This window comes from Vombatus ursinus, unplaced genomic scaffold, assembly GCF_900497805.2.
Source record: "Vombatus ursinus unplaced genomic scaffold, bare-nosed wombat genome assembly UNPS02014779.1, whole genome shotgun sequence".
NCBI lineage: Eukaryota > Metazoa > Chordata > Mammalia > Diprotodontia > Vombatidae > Vombatus > Vombatus ursinus.
Window position 1 is genome coordinate 51,571,058 of NW_020954557.1, and position 17,054 is coordinate 51,588,111.

General features: G+C 35.8%; 1 protein-coding gene across 1 annotated transcript in view; it reads left to right on the forward strand.

Moving 5' to 3' along the window:
- The window catches only part of LOC114045739 (sodium channel protein type 1 subunit alpha-like), a 132,503-nt gene that overhangs the window by 41,667 nt on the left and 73,782 nt on the right, over positions 1–17,054 (forward strand). Inside the window, 6 exon segments of the mRNA XM_027865914.1 lie at positions 694–978; positions 2,284–2,664; positions 4,250–4,382; positions 7,609–7,847; positions 9,799–9,972; positions 10,829–11,185. Of these exon segments, the coding sequence (XP_027721715.1) occupies positions 694–978; positions 2,284–2,664; positions 4,250–4,382; positions 7,609–7,847; positions 9,799–9,972; positions 10,829–11,185 (1,569 nt within the window).

Genomic DNA, 17,054 nt, shown 5'->3' on the forward strand with positions numbered 1-17,054 from the left:
TTATTCCATAACTTGTTCAGCCATTCCCCAATTGATGGGCATCCCCTCAGTTTCCAGTTCTTGTCCACCACAAAAAGAGTTGCTATAAATATTTTTGTACACGTGAGTCGAATAATATTTTTCTAATCAAATACAGACATAATAAAAGTTGACACAGGAAAAATTACATTAGCCTTGAAATCCTTCATTAAGTGGGAAGTAAAAAGTTCATTTTCTCTTATACTTACAAAGCTACCACAACCTTATACAGACTTCAATTAGCACTGTTTAATTAAAAAAAATTGCTTGAGTCATTTCAAAAAAAGAACAAATATATACATGTGAAATAACTGAGGAAATATTTAATGTAATATGCTTCTAGTAAGATAGGATTCTAGCAGGTCTTACCATCAGTCCTGCATCTATGCCCAGCAATGTGGACCCCCAGAACTGCCCTATGACTTACTGATATAAGTTAAGGACTTCTAGGCTTTGCCATCCGCCACTCTCCTGAACCCTTAGAATTTCCAGGCTTTTTTTTTTCCCATTCCATAGTTGAACTTTCTGTTGTTTTTTGGTTCCCCAAATTAAAATATGAGCTCCTTGAGAGCAAGGATTTTTTTTTCTTTGTATCCCAACATTTAGCATAGTGCTTAGCACATTGTAAGTGTTTAATAAGTACTGTTTAATTCATGTATTCATTTAATGTGGCAGGCAGCAGCAGCAGCCACTGCCTCTGAGCATTCCAGAGAACCTAGTGCTGCAGGTGGACTCTCAGAGAGCTCTTCAGAAGCCTCAAAGCTGAGTTCAAAGAGTGCAAAGGAAAGAAGGAACCGGAGAAAGAAAAGAAAACAGAAAGAGCAATCAGGTGGAGAAGAAAAAGAGGAAGATGAATTCCACAAATCTGAATCTGAAGAGAGCATTAGGAGGAAAGGCTTCCGATTCTCTATTGAAGGGAACCGATTGACCTATGAAAAGAGGTACTCCTCCCCACACCAGGTATGGCAATGTCTTCATTAAAGTGATATGTAAAGTATATGTGCGGAATATCTTACATAATAACCAGAAAGTGAATCAGACTTTAAAGTGGCCTCATTAACTTTAGTCCTATGAAGTAAGATTTGTATTATTTCCTTAAATCTATCTTTTCATTTAGAAAAGATTTTTATTTAGGTCATGTATTGAATATGACATGGCTTACTAGAAAGGATCCCGTACTTTGAGTCAGAAGATCTGGGTTCTAGTCCTTGCTCTACTGTGTAACCATAATCTCTCCAAGCCAATTTCTTCTCCTGGATATTGGAATAATAACACTTAGGCTACCCACTTCACTGATTGGTTATAAAAAATAAATGAAATAATATAAATAAAATATTGTCTCATTTAGTAAGACATTAATCAATAGTTATTGAATAAAAATGCTTATTTTTGTATAAAGCTTTATCTAAATGTCATATTTTAGTTATTATCATTTTTATTATTACTAACTTGTTTAAAACCTTGATCATGTCATATAACAACTTTTTATCCAAAAGGTAATGTGAAGAAGGTAATAATTCATTTATACTTACTTCCAAGTGACATTTGAGACATCCAGGTAGCTCAATGGGAGGAATGTTGACCTGGAGTCAGGAACACCTAAGTTGGAATCCTGCCTCAGACATTTATGTGCTATGTAACCTTGGGCAAGTCACTTAAACTATCTGCCTTAGTTTCCTCATCTACCAAATGAGGATAATAGCCCCTATCTCCTGTGATTGTTATGAGGATAAAATAAAGTAAAATAAATATAAAGCACTTTGAAAACTTTAAAGGGCTTTGTGAATTTTAGTAGTGATGATGATGATGAACTAAAATGAGAAGTGCTTGAAATTCTTAGGGAAAGGGGGGATCATTAAAAGCATATTTGACTTGGGAGGAATATAAAAGGAGAGAATAGTCACTTAACAAGTGTTAATTGGCTGCCTAGCTACCATCTAAAAGGTTATACATTTTTTTTTTCTGCTTGAATTTGGAGAATACAATGGTTCAGGTATCTTTTTTCACTCAAATTGAGCATGATGTAATCTAACTCTCCATTCCCTAATCCAGGCCCCAGGATCTTCCTACCCACATAAACACATGTGTAATTTGCAATTATAAATGAAAACATGATGAATAGATGAGATCTGTATGTAAGGAATAGCTGCAATTTTTCTCTGAACCTGACATTTCCTTCAAATCAACTTCTTTTTTTTAAATATCAAGAAGTACATTAAAAGGTGCTATATATGATAATTCTCATCTCTTGTGTCAATTTTTTAGTCCTTGTTGAGCATTCGTGGCTCCCTGTTTTCTCCAAGGCGCAACAGCAGAACAAGTCTTTTCAGCTTTAGAGGGCGAGCAAAGGATGTGGGATCTGAGAATGACTTTGCTGATGATGAACACAGCACATTTGAGGACAATGAGAGCAGGAGAGATTCCCTCTTTGTACCTCGCCGCCATGGAGAACGGCGCAACAGTAACATAAGTCAGGCCAGTAGATCATCCCGGATGCTGGCGGTGTTTCCAGTGAATGGGAAGATGCACAGCACTGTAGATTGCAATGGTGTGGTTTCCTTGGTTGGTGGACCGTCAGCTCCTACATCGCCTGTTGGACAGCTTCTGCCAGAGGTGATAATAGATAAGCCAGCTACTGATGACAATGTAAGGAAGTTTTAAATAGTTTAGGCATGGCTGGCCCATTCCTTCTGCACCAGCCAGTGTTTCTACAGAATGGAATCCCTTGAGAATGATCCCTGGTTGGTCAAGCTGTGAATGCAAATGCATCTTGTAATACCTTTAATTGACTGACCAACTAAAAGTAAAAACCTCAAGCTTTACTCCCCAATATAGCAACTATGAATTCCTTTCCTTACAAACATGCTTATGACAAATGAAGCATTAAAATACATTAATACGCTCAAATGAGAATGTTTGTTATATACCCATGCTGGAACTTAGATCTTTAAAAATTCTGTGTGGCCCCATCATAGAAGAGAACAAATAATTTGATACACAAATATGAAGGGTATATAATAAATCTTACCAACTGAATTTGGTCTTTAAGAATCTGTTTCATTTCACAAGATTTTTAGAGAACACTGTGCTTAATTATGGATAGCTTCATTCTTACATTGATAACAATTTCTAGTACTCATTCATTCTCCTTATGAAAACTGCTGATATGGGTCACTTCAGAAAGAAAAATCAAACAAAATGGAGAGGGCCTTGGAAACCAAAGAACATATTTCTGCAGAATGATATGAAAATATGCCTGATCTATATGTATATTGTATGTCTTATATGCATATGCATATAGGATAGTACTAAAAATGATTTTGTCTCTTTCCAGGGTGCCCACTTACTTGTAATTATATCAGCATGTTGAAGCATGACTAAGTCAGGCTTAGATTACTTATCGCTTTGCCATTTTGGATGAAACTGTTAAGCATGGCATTGGTTTGGCTCCTCATCCCCTCACCCCCTTCCCTTATGCTAATTAGTATTTGGTAACAACCATCCACTCCTATGTACAAAAAAATTAGAATTATCAATCCATCATGTTTTTATCATTTGTATTTGAGAAAGGAAGAAAGAAAAAAGGGTCAGAGGGATAGAAAAGAGATAGAGAAGAAAAAGGAAGAAGGGAAGGAAGGAAGAAGGAAGGAGGGAGGAAGGAAAGAAGGAAAGAAAAGGGAGGGATGGACAGAAAAAAAGAAAGCAAAGAAGGAAAGAGTCAGGGAGGGAAAAAAGAAAGGATGTAAAGAGCAAGGAAGGTAAGGAAGAAAAGAAGGAATGGAGAGCAGCAGGGAGGGATGGAAGGAAGAAGGAGCCCTGTCAAAAACTGATGTCCCAAACCAATCATATGTGAGAAATATTGGATATGGCCTTTGAGTTATGGACATCTTTTTTCCTATTTACTTAGAAATGCTTTTAAATTTGATTATCAAAAAAAATTTGGTTCAATGACTTAGATACTTTTCTGTATTTTTATAAATTTTATCATACACCATATCATACTATACTTCATAGGCTCAAAAACGTATTGTCACCTGCTATCACTATAAAACCAAAGAACAATTTAGACATTCCAAGTTAATGACACAATAAAAAATCTAGAGACACAAAGTGATCAGATATGAAGGTGCATGGTGCATGTGCTCCATGAAACCTGTTGCTTCACAATTCGGTTACTGGATTATTACTTTGCTCAAGATGGTCATTTAAAATATTATCATTTTCCTTACAGGGTACAACTACTGAAACAGAACTTAAAAAGAGAAGGTCAAGTTCTTTCCACGTTTCCATGGATTTTCTAGAAGATCCTACCCAAAGGCAAAGAGCAATGAGTATAGCCAGTATATTAACCAATACTGTAGAAGGTTTGTAAAAAGTTTCATTTCCATTTATGTCATTTGTATATTCTTTCATTTATTCAGCAAACATTTACTAAATGTCTACATTGTGCTAGATACTGAGATACATTCAAAGATTAAATAATACATGGTCACTTCTTTAAGCATGTATAGTAGAAGAGATATAGCAGAACACAAATAACTATGATATCAAATAGAACATGATAAAGGACAAGCAAAACACTATGAGAATTCTGCGGAAAGAAATTATTTTCAATTTAAAAGATCAGGATAGTAGTTGGCAACTAGGGTGCGTCTTGAAAAATTGAGCAGATTTCGCTCTTCAGAAAGAGTTATTGTTGTTCAGTTATGTCCAGCTCTTCCTGGCCCCATTTGGGATTTTCTTGGCAAATATACTGGAGTGGTTTGTCATTTCCTTCTCCAGCTCATTTTACAGATGAGGAAACTGAGGCAAACAGTTGCGTGAGTTGTCCACGGTCACACAATTAGGAAGTATCTGAGGCCAGATTTGAATTCAGGAAGATGAGTCTTCCTGAATCTCGGCCCAGCACTTTACCATACCACTTAGCTGCCTTCTTTTCAAGGAAAGAGAGGTAGAGTTAAAGTAAGTTATTTTGGATGGAGAAAAGTATGAGCAAAAGTAAGGGGTCAGAAAAGCATGAAGTATGTTTTAGAAATGCAAGTAATACAGTTTGACTGGAGCATAAAATATATGGGAAGGTGACAGAAGAATCTAAGATGAGGCTGAAGATAAAAGCCGGCCCCCAGTGCCTTTATATGCCAGTCAAAGGAGTTCAGATGTTATTCAGTAGTCAGTCATCAGGAAAATTCTTGAGTAGTTGAGTGACATGAGAACACACACACAATTTAGGGAAACATTGTGAATAGATGGTGAAATCAGAAAGAGGAGCAAGTTATTATAAAGTTAACATTGAACACCAATATAATTTTTAATCTTGCTATAAAACTATTCACCTTTCCATTAATTTCACCTTAAAACAATATCAAAACCTTTCAGTCACTTCCTTGAAGACTCCATCAGATTTCTTTTTTTCTCTCTTTCATTTTTCCTAATAATATGATCACAGTGTATACTCTCTTCTGGTTCTGCTTTTTTTCTCTTTCTATGGTTTCACAAATCTCTCTGGATTTCCGTGTATAACTTATTCTTATCAGTCTTAGTCACATTATTATATTCTATCACATTAGTGATGGAACTTGATTAACAGTTCTCCATTTGTTGGACATTTATGTTGCTTCTAATTGCTTACAGTCACAAATAATGCTGCTATGAAAATCTTTGAACAGATCAAACTCTGGATGTTTTTATGTTTAATAACACTTTTATTGTATACTTCCAACCATGGGATTATCACCTCTCACCTCTGCTATTCCAGTAGCCTTCTAATTGATCTTCCTGCCTCCAATTTCTCCCTTCTTGAAACCATGCTCAAGATAGCTGCAGGTGTGATATTCTTTTTTTTTTTATTTTTTTTATTTTTTTTTAGGCAATTGGGGTTAAGTGACTTGCCCAGGATCACACAGCTAGCAGGTGTGATATTCTTAAAGGACAGGTCTGACTATATCTCTTCCAAATTAAAAAAGCTCCAGTGGCTCCCTATTGCATGTACAATAAAATACAAACCACTATTTGTCATTTAAAGCTCTTTACAATTTCATTCTAGTCTGTATGTCCTGGCTCATTTCTCATAATTTCCCTATATCGAGTCTAAATTCTAGGGCTTGCTTACTTATTGATCACTAAGCATAACTTTCCATCTTTTGTCTCTATGCCTCTATAAGGCTATCTCTATAAGGTCCTCCGTTCCTAGAATGCATTCCTTCCTAACCTTTTTCTCTCTGGATCCCTAACTCTCTTCAAAGTTCTGTTCAAATTCTACCTACTTGAAACTTTTCCTGATTGACACAGCTATGAATACCTCCCACCATGGTTTTTCATTTACTGTGCATGTACTTTGTCTATGTATGAGTTGTTTCCCCTGAAGAGAATATAAATTCACTAAGGGCAGAAACTGTTTGGTTTTTATTCTCCATATCTGAAACAGCACAATGTCTAGCACATAGTAGGTGCATTTGCTTGTTGATTGAGTTAAAGGATATGAATATACTTGTAACATTTACTGCATACTCTGAAATTACTCTCTAAAAAAAACTTCTACAACTTTGCAATTCTATCACCTATAAAAAGTGTATCTGTCTTCTCACAACCTTTTAAAGTTTTTTTTTCCTGAATACTTGTGTGTGAGGTACTATGTTCCTCATTGATTATTATGAAGTTAAGCATTTTTTCAAGTGATTATTAACAAATTTTGTTTTATCTTTTGCAAATGTTCATATCCTTTGATGTTTTGTCCATTGTAGACTGGATTTTGGCTATGCATATTTTAAATACTTTTTATATATTTAAATGATAATTTTAAATGTGACATTTGCCACAGAGCTTTTCCTAATCTGTTTTTATTTTTCTTTAAATTATAAAGATTTTATGTGTAGACTTTTTTAAAATTTCAGTCATGAACATAAATCTTGTTCCTAGTAATTCCTCCTATATATATAATGAATAGTGAAAGTCATCTCCTCTCCACAATGGGATAATTGAATTCCATTTTCTTCTGTCTTTTAATTTTTGAATATTTAAGATTTTTGATCAATTCTAATTCATGCAGTATAAAAGTATGCAGTATAAAACTTGTTTTTTACATACGTATTATATTAAGTTTTTCTGTCATGCCATCCTGGAAGACCTCTTCTCAACCTCTCTTAAGATTTAAGACTTTGAAAAAGTAAAATTTGAGGGATCTTCGGTTTATATTTCTTTACAATTCCTTCTCTGTCTAGCACCCCAGAGTTACAAGAATGCTAGGAAGAACAGTCCAGAAAATTGTATCCCTCTGTCCATTAGTCATACTTTGGGTATTTCAGGTATAGAAATACAGATGTTAAGACCATGTGTAGTGATAGGATCACTGTATGAGAAGTAACTCTTCTCTCTAATGCATAGAGTGTATGTCTATATAAAATTATCTAAAATTCATGGAATTCCAAGCACATAGTAACTTCTGTTATACCTGATTCAAATCCTAATGGAGAAATAGAATAAGAAGGCAGCTTCTTTTTTCATGGCCAATCGGTTAGTAAAGAGAAATGTATCAGTTAGTAAAGAGAAAATCTCAATTGTATTTTTATTGTTGTTTTGTTTTTTTGTCTCCAGAACTTGAAGAATCCAGACAGAAGTGCCCACCCTGCTGGTATAAATTTTCCAACATTTTCTTAATCTGGGACTGTTCCCCACACTGGTTGAAAGTGAAACACATTGTCAATCTAATTGTGATGGATCCATTTGTTGACCTGGCAATTACTATCTGCATTGTTTTAAATACTCTGTTCATGGCCATGGAACATTATCCAATGACTCCTCATTTCAATAATGTGCTTTCAGTAGGAAACTTGGTAAGCATATTGAAAGGTAAAAGTTTTCTTTCCTTAAGAGTATTGTTTCAGTAATCATTTTCCTTCAGAAGCTCATAGCAAGGCGCTGTGGATATGTAGGCTTTCAGAACCCAAAAATTAAAAAAGAAAATAATGTTTTACAAGAATAAACACATTAATCTTGAACAATCATCTGTCTCATCACGTTCAAATGAGATCACGTGTTGAAGCTCTTAACTCACAAGAATATTGTGAAGATCAAACAAGATTACTTTGCGTACCTTAAAGAGCTAAATAAATACTAGGCATCATCATCATAGCACTTTGAAAACTTTAAAGAGTTAAATATGTATCAGTTATTGTAGTAGTAGTAGTAGTAGTAGTAGTAGCAGCAGCAGTAGTAGTAGTAGTAGTAGTAGTAGTAGTAGTATTTCATTCTCAACTTTCTTGATGGAGATCAGCTGGGAATGGTCTTCTTTATTTAATGTTCAGTATTTTAATCCAAAATAACCTTGTGAGTGCTCTGATATAGGGATAGTTAATTGACAAGCTCTTTTAAATGCCTAATGGATAGTATCTGCTTGGGATAGCCCTTGAAGCCAAAGGTAAAACTGAGAAATGAAACTATTAATATATACAAGGTCAGGCCTACAATCTAATAGCAAAATAATGTTTCCATAGCACTGATGTAGTTCTTATCAGATCTGAAGGTTCTATAGCCCTCTTTTCATTCTTATAATCTTCAATGGATATCTGGTATTTATGGTTCAATTGAATTCTTTTGAACTTTGCTCATATAGTTTGCATTGCTGCAGAAAACATAAATCATAGTCTCTTCCTCAAACCCCCCCCCCCATCTTTTTTTAACACAATTAAGTATTGTTGTATGGTAGGGCCCTAGGGTTAATCAAGTATACTTTCACAGTACATAAATTGTCTTAGGCTTTTCTTCTTAAAGGGGCTCAGTACTTGTGTTGTTTTATCCTTTTATATTATAGCCATGAAATATTGATAACCTACAGTACATTGTGTATTAGATATTTAGCAGTCCCATTTTTGGCAAAGGTTACCACTTAGTTTTTTTTTTTCCCATTTTATGTTTCAGAAAAAATAAATTATTTAGGTGTTTGTCAGTTGAATCTGGATAGCTTTGGAATATTATACTATCATTTGTTTAAGGAAACAGATGATCCTCTAAAGCAATTTTTGCATTTTTCCTTGTAGTTTACTTTAGGGTTTGAGAGATTTAGGGTAGGAAGGAAGCTTTCTATTTAATGGTCTTCATTTAACCTTGTTTGTGTACGTGTTTTTTTTCTTTCTTTCTTGTTTTTAAACAACTCAGTCAATAAATCAGCAAGTATTTGTTGTTAATCCAGGAACTGGATTAGGTGCTGGGGATACAAATTCAAAAGTGAGATATTTCATGTTCTTGTCAAGGAACTTATTAAGTAGTCCTGCAAGAGAGTGGGGGGAGGGGTTTATATTTTCACTGATAATTATATGCTAGATACATAAAGAGATACAGAGACAGGGATGGCTATTGATATGACTTGTTATCAACAGATTGAATAAATACCAAGTTATTTTAAAAAGGGCACTAACAACTAGGGGGGATAACCATAAAAGGCCCCTTAAAGAGTCATATGATTTTATGTTTTTTATAAGAAAAGTCATGATTTTTTTAGTTGTATGTTGATATGCAATTATATATATACATATATATATTATACATATACACACATACACACACACACCCTCTAGGAATATAAAACTGGAATGACAATTAAACTACATACTTGAATAAGGAAGATACTACAGATGGTGATGAAATTGTTGATATGTTCCATCAGTGAGTGTATTGCTTGAAGTCTGGAGAAAAGAAATAACTCAAACGTCACAGGGCAAGAACACTTGTGATATCCTTATGTAGCAACGTTGTTTGATAGCACATTAATTTTGTTTCTGGTCATAGGTCTTTACTGGAATCTTCACAGGAGAAATGTTTCTGAAGATAATTGCCATGGACCCCTATTATTATTTTCAAGAGGGCTGGAATATCTTTGATGGTTTTATTGTGACCCTTAGCTTAGTAGAACTTGGACTGGCCAATGTGGAAGGATTATCCGTCCTCCGTTCTTTCCGACTGGTAAACGCTTTTCCATTAGTTTTCTACAGTGGCTCTTCTCCAAAGAGGGCAGTCATTTGTATAGCCTAGTACATTAGCCAGTTGCCATTATGTCTGACTAAATACTGCTTTAGGAGTTATTTATCTTTTGCTTTCAAATCTGAAGGGGGAAATGTGAATTAAAATATCACCTTCTATTACTAGCTTTAAAAATATTAAGACCTTTGTAAGAAAGGATGGCAATCTTATGCAAAGTGGGTTTGCCAATGCATATCTTACAGCAGCTATTACAGAAATGTAAAGCAGTATGTTTGCTCTTATCCAATCCAAGCAGAAAAACTTTTAAAGTTATTACATTTTTGCAAGTTCATACATCAATCCTTTCTCAATAATGGAAAGAACTACGGAGTTTCTTCATATTTACATTAACCATGGTCTTATGATCCTAGATCACGTGGTTTTGGGAAAAACATCTGGCATAGAGTAGGGGCCCAGAGGCCTCTAAACATCATTAATAAATATGAGAATTGTGAAAAAAACCATGATGGGGGAGGGGGAAGAGAAGTGTCATATTAGATATCACTCTCCCCCCTATCTAAGCCAGCTAGAAGAGTAGAGCCTCCACACAGAAGTTAGAACACCACACTCCTAAAAAGAATAATAAAATCCATGGCACATAGATTCAGTTCAAACTCCATACGTATCATCTATCCAGAATGTTAGACCAAAGGGAGAAAGGAGGGCAAAAGAACTATTCCCATACTTCTACCAGAAAAAAAAATAGAACATTGGGATAAATTCTTAGTACACTCAGATGCAAATCACAGTTGCATAGCTTTAAAACAATGCATAGTAATTATCATCTTTTGTTTTCCAGCTCCGAGTTTTCAAGTTGGCAAAATCTTGGCCAACACTAAATATGCTGATAAAGATCATTGGCAACTCAGTTGGAGCTCTGGGAAACCTGACATTGGTGTTGGCCATTATTGTTTTCATTTTTGCTGTTGTTGGCATGCAGCTTTTTGGTAAAAGCTACAAAGACTGTGTCTGCAAGATTGCCCCTGACTGTGAACTTCCACGATGGCACATGCATGACTTCTTTCATTCCTTCCTGATTGTGTTCCGGGTGCTGTGTGGAGAATGGATAGAAACCATGTGGGACTGTATGGAGGTGGCAGGCCAAGCCATGTGTCTTACTGTCTTCATGATGGTCATGGTGATTGGAAACCTAGTGGTATGTACACACTGAGACTATTGCAGATGTTTTAACCTGATGCATGATATAATTTGTTTCTATAACAAACAACAAACACAAAGCTGGGAAGGACAGCTTACTTACTGGATATGTCAGGATTCGTAAAATCTTGATGGACTGAAACACTTGGTCAAAGAAAGGTCGAAATTTTTAAAAAGAATTGGAAAGTCTTACACTTAGATTCAAAAATTCAACTTTGAAATTACAAGATCACACAGCTAGGCAATTTATCTAAAGAAAATCTGTGGATGTTAGTGGGCCACCAGCTCATTATGAGTCAACAGCAAGATGTGACAAAATGAATGAGATCCTAGGCTTCAGTAGGAGAAGTCTAGTAAACAGCAATAAGGGGAAAGATAGTCTCATTACACCCTTTCCTAGTAAGGCCTCTTTGGGAGTTTCATGTTTAGTTCTAGCCCCTACATCTTAGAACAGATCTTGATAAGATGGTGAATATCCAGAGGAAGAGAGCCAGGATGGTGCAGGTTTATGACAGGTATAGACTGGTTGAAGGAAGAAGGCATGAGAAGACTAGCAAAGAAGAGTAAAGGGGAGAAATAATAGCTGCTTTCAAGTGTTCTCCTTGTCCTGCTTGGTTCCAGAGGAAAGAACTAGGAGAAATGGACAGAAGTGTGGCAAACAAACAAAAACCCTTTCTAGCAATTATATCTACACAAAAGCAAAAGATAATGGCTTCTTCCTCACTGAAAGCCTTTAGGAAAAGCTGGCGAACTGCTTGTTAGGTATATGGTGGATGAGATTTTTTTCAGGTATGGGTTGGTCTAGATGACCACTGAGGTTCCTTCAAACATTGAAATTCCATGATTTGTTAAAAACTTACTGTGTGCAGGGCCCTGTTCCAGCTACTGTGAAGACAAAGACAGAAATTAAAAAATAATTCCTGCCCTCAAGGAGCTTATATCCTGTTGGTGTACATAATATGTACACAAATAAGTATAATATAAGATACATGATGAGGAAAATAGCACTCATGAATAATGAGTAATTTTTGGATACTCACGGGGAAAAGAATTTAGGTCAGGGCTTTTTCACCTTCCTGCTATAGTAAAATAGGTTAGTATAGTAATATCCAATAACAATTTGATGCTATTGATACAACATTGTAGCAATCTGTCCACTGCATTCACCTCAAGGTCTCCCAGAAGGCAGCTTAGAAGTCATTGACACCAACCTCCCCGTTTTATAATCAATGAAATTGAAACCCAGAAAAGTGAAGGGACTTGCCCGAGGTCACAAAGATAATAGCAGAACTGAACTCCAAGCACAGGTCCTCCTACTTCAAATCCACCGCACCACCTAGCTGCCCCTTATGAGCCTAAATTTTGAAGGAAAAAAAATTAAAGGTCATCTTGTCCAATCCCCTTATTTGGCAGCTGAGGAGACTAGCCTGGGAAAGTTTAGTGACTTGATTAAGGATAAGATCATACTTTTGTTAGAAAAGCTTAGTTGATATAAACCAGTGACCATGTCCGAGAATAAAAGAATAAAGAAACTGCCTGAGCCAGCAATCATTAGATCTCTTTACTAAAGAGACACACAACCGAAGGCAAAACCAGTTTAAAATGAAAGCTCATTTGCAAGACATTTCAAAGGAGGACTGCAGAAGATTGAATGTGAAATCAACTTGCAAAGGAGAGAAAAAGTGGAGGGGAAAATGAGTCTTTAAAAGAAACACAAGAAAAAACAAGTTGACCTAAAACCCAGCAAAACCAGAGGCAACGTGATGACGTGAAAAGATTGCTGGGCCTGGAGGTGAGAGGTTAGAACAAGTTCTAGCTCTGACACTAATTACGCAGCCTTCGCCAAGTCAGTTCACTGGTCTTAGGTTCAGTTTCCTCATTAGTAAACTTAGAATGAAGCTAATAGAAATAATCAGGGATATCAATAATCTGGATTTTTGCTAGTATTCTTTGCCAAAAGCAGAGCACCTAATACTTTCTTGAATTAGAATGATAATTTCATCCAAAAAGTATTTGAATCAACAAGGGGAAATTCTATTCTGGATCTACAGTTTTCTTTCCAACAGGGAACAATTGATTACTAAGGTGAAAAAAATATAAGAATATTGTGGGGAAAAGGCTATACCATTTTAGAATTTCTGATATAGGAGAGAAAAGCCCAAAATGGTTTGAGAGGAAGCCTAATAATAATAATGATAGCTAACATTTATGTAACACTTATATGTGCCAAGCATTGTGTTAAGCTCTTTACAAATATCTCATTTGGTCCTCACAACAATTCTGTGAGGTAGTAAGTGCTATTATTAACCCCATTTTACAAATGAGGAAAATGGGTCGAAAGGAGAATAAGTGATGCCCAGGGTCATACCACTAACAAGTGTATGAGGCCAAATTAGAACTCAAGTCTTCCCAACTCCAGGTCCAGCACTCTATCCACTGCACCACCTGCACTGCACAGATTTAAAAGGATTCAGACAGAGGACAGGTAGGATCCCATAGATGGTAATTCTCCAGGGGAAATCAGCCTAGGAGGGATGAGATATTCTCTAGAATGACATTCTGAAAATATAAAAAGAGATGATTGTGATGTGGAAGAAAAAGGGGAGTTGTCTTAACACTGCTATGTATGCACAAGGAGTTTATTCACCAATCAGTTTACATCTAAAAAAGACATGTACAAAAGATAGGAGAAAGGGAACTAATAGATAAATGCAAAAGTATGTACTGTTATGGTAGTGTAAGACTAGCTTAGGAGTACTAATATTTAGAATAAACTGAGTCTGGGAAAACTAAAGAAAACAATTGTTTGATGTTTTATTGGGGGAAGGAAAGTAAGATCAAAGAAAGGATGACTGCTTGGGCTGGCAGAACTGATTATTTAAAAAAATTGGAGAAAGAGAGAGAGAGAGAGAGAAGGCAAACCACTCAACTCTTTTTTTTTGTTTTGTTTTGTTTCTGGGGAAGGGGTTGAGGAAAGGATCATGCAGGAGGATGATCTGTGGACAAGAAAAGACAAAAATAAAATGGCTAAAAGAGAGTTGATACCCAAAATAAGTAGGAAAATAGTAAGAAAGTTTCTAGTTTCATTTAATGAGCTCAAGTTACCAGATCTACATGAACATCTAAATGCTAAAAGATTTGGTGACTGTTATTGTTTCCCATGATTACAGAAAGATCAGAGAGAATGGGATTAAGGCATAGGTTTAGAAAAGGGTGAATGTCCTCATCTTTAAAAAAGAGAAGAGAATGCAGTTTGCAAGCTATAGGCTAGTGTGGTTGATTTAGATTCCTGACAAAATTCTTTGACATATTCTTAAAAAGATAGTTTGTGGATACCTAGGAGAAGAGGAAGTAATCACAAAGAGCCAGAATTGCTTAATGAACATCAGGTCATGCCAGACTAACCTCATTTATTTTTTGGACAGGGTTGCTAGACTAATAGATTAGGAGAATACTACAGATACAATTTACCTAGATTTTAGAAAAGCATTTGATGAATTTTGATTTTTTTATAGAGAATAGAATATGTAGGCTTAACAATAGAGCAATTATGTGGACTTGGAACTACTTAAACAGCTAGACCAAAGAGTTATCATTAATATTTGAAGTCAACTTGGAAAGAGGTCTCCAGTGGAGTACCCCATGGATCTATGCTTGGCTTTATGCTGCTTAACATTTTTATTAATGACTTGGACAAAGGCATAGATATTTCTGATCTGCAAATTACACAGTGTTTTCAGAGCTAGCTAAAACAATAGGTAACAAAATCAGGCTTCAAAGGATCAAAACATAGAGGTAAGTCTAATAAAGTAAATTTAATAGAGAATAATTTAAAACCAAATTTTAGCACAAAATATTTTCACAAGTGCAAGAATAAGGAGAAATAAGGTTTTCAGTTCATGTTTTAATGATCTATGAGCTCAATATAAATCAAAAAATCTAATGCAATTTTAAAACTGTATTAAAAACAGGTATAGTATTTAAAAAGAGGGTGAAAATCATATCACCATATACTCTATCCTGTCAGAACAATATGGATTATTGTGCTCAGTTCTTGATTTTCCTGGCCATAACTCCACCAGGTCTTACCTGCTGTAAGCCTGGCCTTCTAGGGCCTCACAGAACACAATATCACTATCTTGAACAGTCTAAACATCTGCCTTCCTCAATGGATAGCTCTTGAACCATTTTTCCTGGACTCATTCTTTAATGGCTAGCTTGCTCCCACTCTCTTATACTCTCCTTATTCCAATGATCCTGAAATCCTGACTGCTAATGTACAAATTCAATTGTCCATCCCTAACCATCTCTTCCCTTAAGACCACCCACTTCAACCTCATACCCTAATTCAGATCTTCCCAACCCCTGCCCTATGCCCTCTGGATCTCCTGCTCCGTTATTAACAAACTTTCTTTTATCTTAAACTTCTTGCTTTCTCACTCCTTCCAGCATCTTATTGGAACTATTTTTGGAACTTATTGGAACATCTTATTCACTGAGTCCTGGATCCCTCTTGATGATACATCTTTCCTCATCACCCTTTCCATTAGTGACTCCATTTTGTCTCATGTATCATCATTACCTCACATTGACTATGTTGGGAAAATGAGAATACTCTTTGCCCCCCTTTATCACTTCCAGGTTCCCCATATCATTGTCACTCAGCAACTTCTCTTCCTTTCAGGTTTACACTATTTAAATGGATGATCCAATCAACATCCTGGCAGCTATTATCTATCCATCCTACTCCACTTCCAACCTCCCCGACCCACTCAAGAACATTCTCCTTCCTTCCTCAATGAGTTCAGTGACTAGATCACAGCATTTTATCACAACTCTTGCTCTTATAATAGGTGACTTCAACATACATATTTATGTTCCTTCAAATACCCTAACTTTCCAGTTCCTCAATTTACTCAGTTCCTATGACCTACTTCTCCATTACACCTCAGCTATACACAGAGATGGTTATATCCATGATCATGCCATTATTCACAAATATTTCATGTCTATATTAATGAAATTTTAAATTCCTTTATATGATCATAATATTTTGTCATTTCATCTTTCCCTATGCCTTATGACCCCTAACCCTGATATTTGTCTTCATCATGACCTTCAATTCTTCCACCTCTCAGTTCTTTTCATCACCTTCTCTCCCTCTCTCTTGATATCTTGGGGAACCAGTTCAACTCTACACTATCCTCTATCCTTTAAGACTTTGTCCCCTTGTTCTGCTGTTAATCATACCTTGCCAAACTCCAACCCTGGATTAATACTACCATTCACCTCCTTTGTTCTTATTCATATGCTACGGAAAGAAGCTAGGGAAAATTATGAAACCCAACTGACTGAGTCCATTGCAAACTTTTGTTTTCTAATCACAACTGGGCCTTCACTGCAGCAAGTCAATATCCTATTTCTCCTTGATTGATTCATTTCCCCATTCTCCATAATGACTTTTCCAAACCTTTATATCTCTCCTCAAACTTCATATAATATTCCTTTTAGCTGAGAACATCACTCCATATTTCAAGGAAAAATGGAGGCAATTCACTGAAAATTCCTTCTTCCTAATACCACATAATCATCATCAATAATTCCTAGTATTTATATAGGGGCTTAAGGTTTACAAAGCACTTTACATATGTCAACTCATTTGATCCTCACAACCCTGTGGGATAGGTACTATTATTACCCTCATTTTACAGATGAGGAAACTGAGAGGTTAAGTAACTTGTTCAGGGTCACACAGCTAGTAAGTATCCGAGAGAGTCTTCTTGAATCTAAATCCCACGCTCTAGCCACTGCACCACCTTGCTGCCTGTCATATCACCTAGTCATCTTTCTCTAATTTCTCCTCCACA